At 35.5% G+C, this 1,967-nt stretch overlaps 1 protein-coding gene across 1 annotated transcript; it reads left to right on the forward strand.

The window, feature by feature from the left end:
- Nucleotides 1–362: 362 nt before the first annotated feature.
- On the forward strand, nt 363–917 carry LOC147519112 (uncharacterized). Its single transcript, XM_086594072.1, has one exon. It carries the CDS (start codon nt 363–365, stop codon nt 915–917), a length of 555 nt encoding a protein of 184 aa, XP_086450198.1.
- The last annotated feature ends 1,050 nt before the right edge of the window (nt 918–1,967 follow it).

Here is a 1,967-nt window from a genome sequence, read left to right on the forward strand (position 1 = left end):
GGTTTTGGTTCCTAGAACAATTGAAACTTGTTATTTCAAGTGATAGAATTTTGACATTTTTGAGTGATCGGCATGTTGGACTAGTTAAAAATATTCCAATTGTGTTTCCGGGGTCATTTCACTCGTATTGTCTTTGGCACTTGAAGAACAATGTTGGTTTTGCTATACGGAAAGATAAAAAGTTGAGGAAATATGTTGTGAAGCTATTTTATGATTGTGCTTATGCAGCTTCTCATCATGAATTTTTTACATGTGCTGAAAAGTTGAAGAAATATGGCGGTCTTCCTGTGCAAAGGTTTTTGGAAGATATTAGATTGGAAAATTGGGCAAATGCATACTTCCGCGGTGCTAGATACGGTGAGATGTGCTCGACACTAGCTGAATGTTTCAATGTATGGATCACCAAGGAGCGCTTCCTGCCTATTACTCCTATGCTTTTTGGAATCATGGAAAAGATGATGGAAATGAGTTGGAACAGATTGGAGAAGTCTATGAAATGGAATTCTGTTTTATGTCCAAAAATGGAGATAGTACTGGCTAGCAAGGTTGAAGCTGCAAGGACTTTGAGGGTGGTTAGATCCAATGAAAATCAGTTTCTAGTTCATAGCGACGTTATTCATTCAATTGATTTGATGAATAGAACATGTACTTGTAACTATTGGCGTATCGATAATTTCCCTTGCATACATGCTATCACCTGCATTGGTAGTAAGGGTGATTCCTTTTATGGCTACATTGATGAAGGATATACGGTGATCGCGTTCAAGCAATGCTACTCACATTCTATCAAGCCAGTTCCAAATGGTTCTATGCCAAGACGCATGCCTGATTCTCCTGCGGTTTATCCGTGTAGTCCGAAGATTGGTCCTGGTAGACCCAAGAAGAAAAGAATTGAAAGCACCGGTGTAATTCGTTAGTCTATGATCAGTTTTGATGTTCTCGGCAAACCATATGTTTTTAGTTGTCTTAATTAAGATTTTTAAGTTTGGTCTTTTGACATTTATTAATGAGAAATTTATATTCATTGTATACTTTTATGGAATGTTGATACTCATTTGAGATTATTCGCTAGTCGGTTTGTTTTATTTTTCATTTGTTATAATGAAATTTATAGTCTATAAAATTATTCATGTTGCGGTAATTGATGATTGCAAACATTCATGTTCTGCGTCGTTCGTGACAGACTGAGAGTGCAACATTCATGTTGCAGCGTAATTGATGGTCTGCAACATTTATGTTCTTGATCATTGCGGTCGTATTGAGAGTGCAACATTCATGTTGCAGTTGTAATTGATAGTGCAACATTCATGTTGCAGTCTGTTGTAGTCGTAATTGAGAGTGCAACATTCATGTTATAGTTGTAATTGAGAGTGAAACATTCATATTGCATGCAGTCGTAATGCGTGAGACTTACTAAACCCATCTCTTTTAAAGGAGACTTCTCCATTTTACAGGTGCCATACTATGTACTACAACTACATAGTTTGATGCTTCCTTTTAAACTTGGTGTTTTTGTCTTTGGAATCATGTACTCATAATGTAGACAAAGCTAAACCCATTTAGTAGAAACTTGGAATTTAGGAAGCAACTAGCTGATGAGGTATTCAACGTCTACTGATACAAATTTAGGCATAAAAAAGTAACCAAACTTTACAATTATGCTAACATTTTCTTAACTGCCATCATTCCAATTCAAGATCCACAACCATCATCATTTATAACTGGTTACAGAAATTTACGCCAATAACACTAGATTGGCATTGTAATCAAACTATCTCAGATCTGAACTAGGTAAAATGAACGAAGAAATCAACCAAAATAGAGAACACCAAAAACCCTAATTTCATTCACAAAAGATCTAACTCTGATTCATAGGTTCCAAATCAACTATATATTACATCGACACCACTAACATTGAAACATTCTAATACTAAATACTAAAGATAGAAACATTGAAACAAACCCTA

This window comes from Coptis chinensis, chromosome 2 (assembly GCF_015680905.1).
Source record: "Coptis chinensis isolate HL-2020 chromosome 2, ASM1568090v1, whole genome shotgun sequence".
Lineage (NCBI taxonomy): Eukaryota > Viridiplantae > Streptophyta > Magnoliopsida > Ranunculales > Ranunculaceae > Coptis > Coptis chinensis.

Bases quoted from the DNA above. Each gene is read 5' to 3' on its own strand.
- LOC147519112 (XM_086594072.1), top strand. From the start codon at position 363: ATGTGCTCGACACTAGCTGAATGTTTCAATGTATGGATCACCAAGGAG.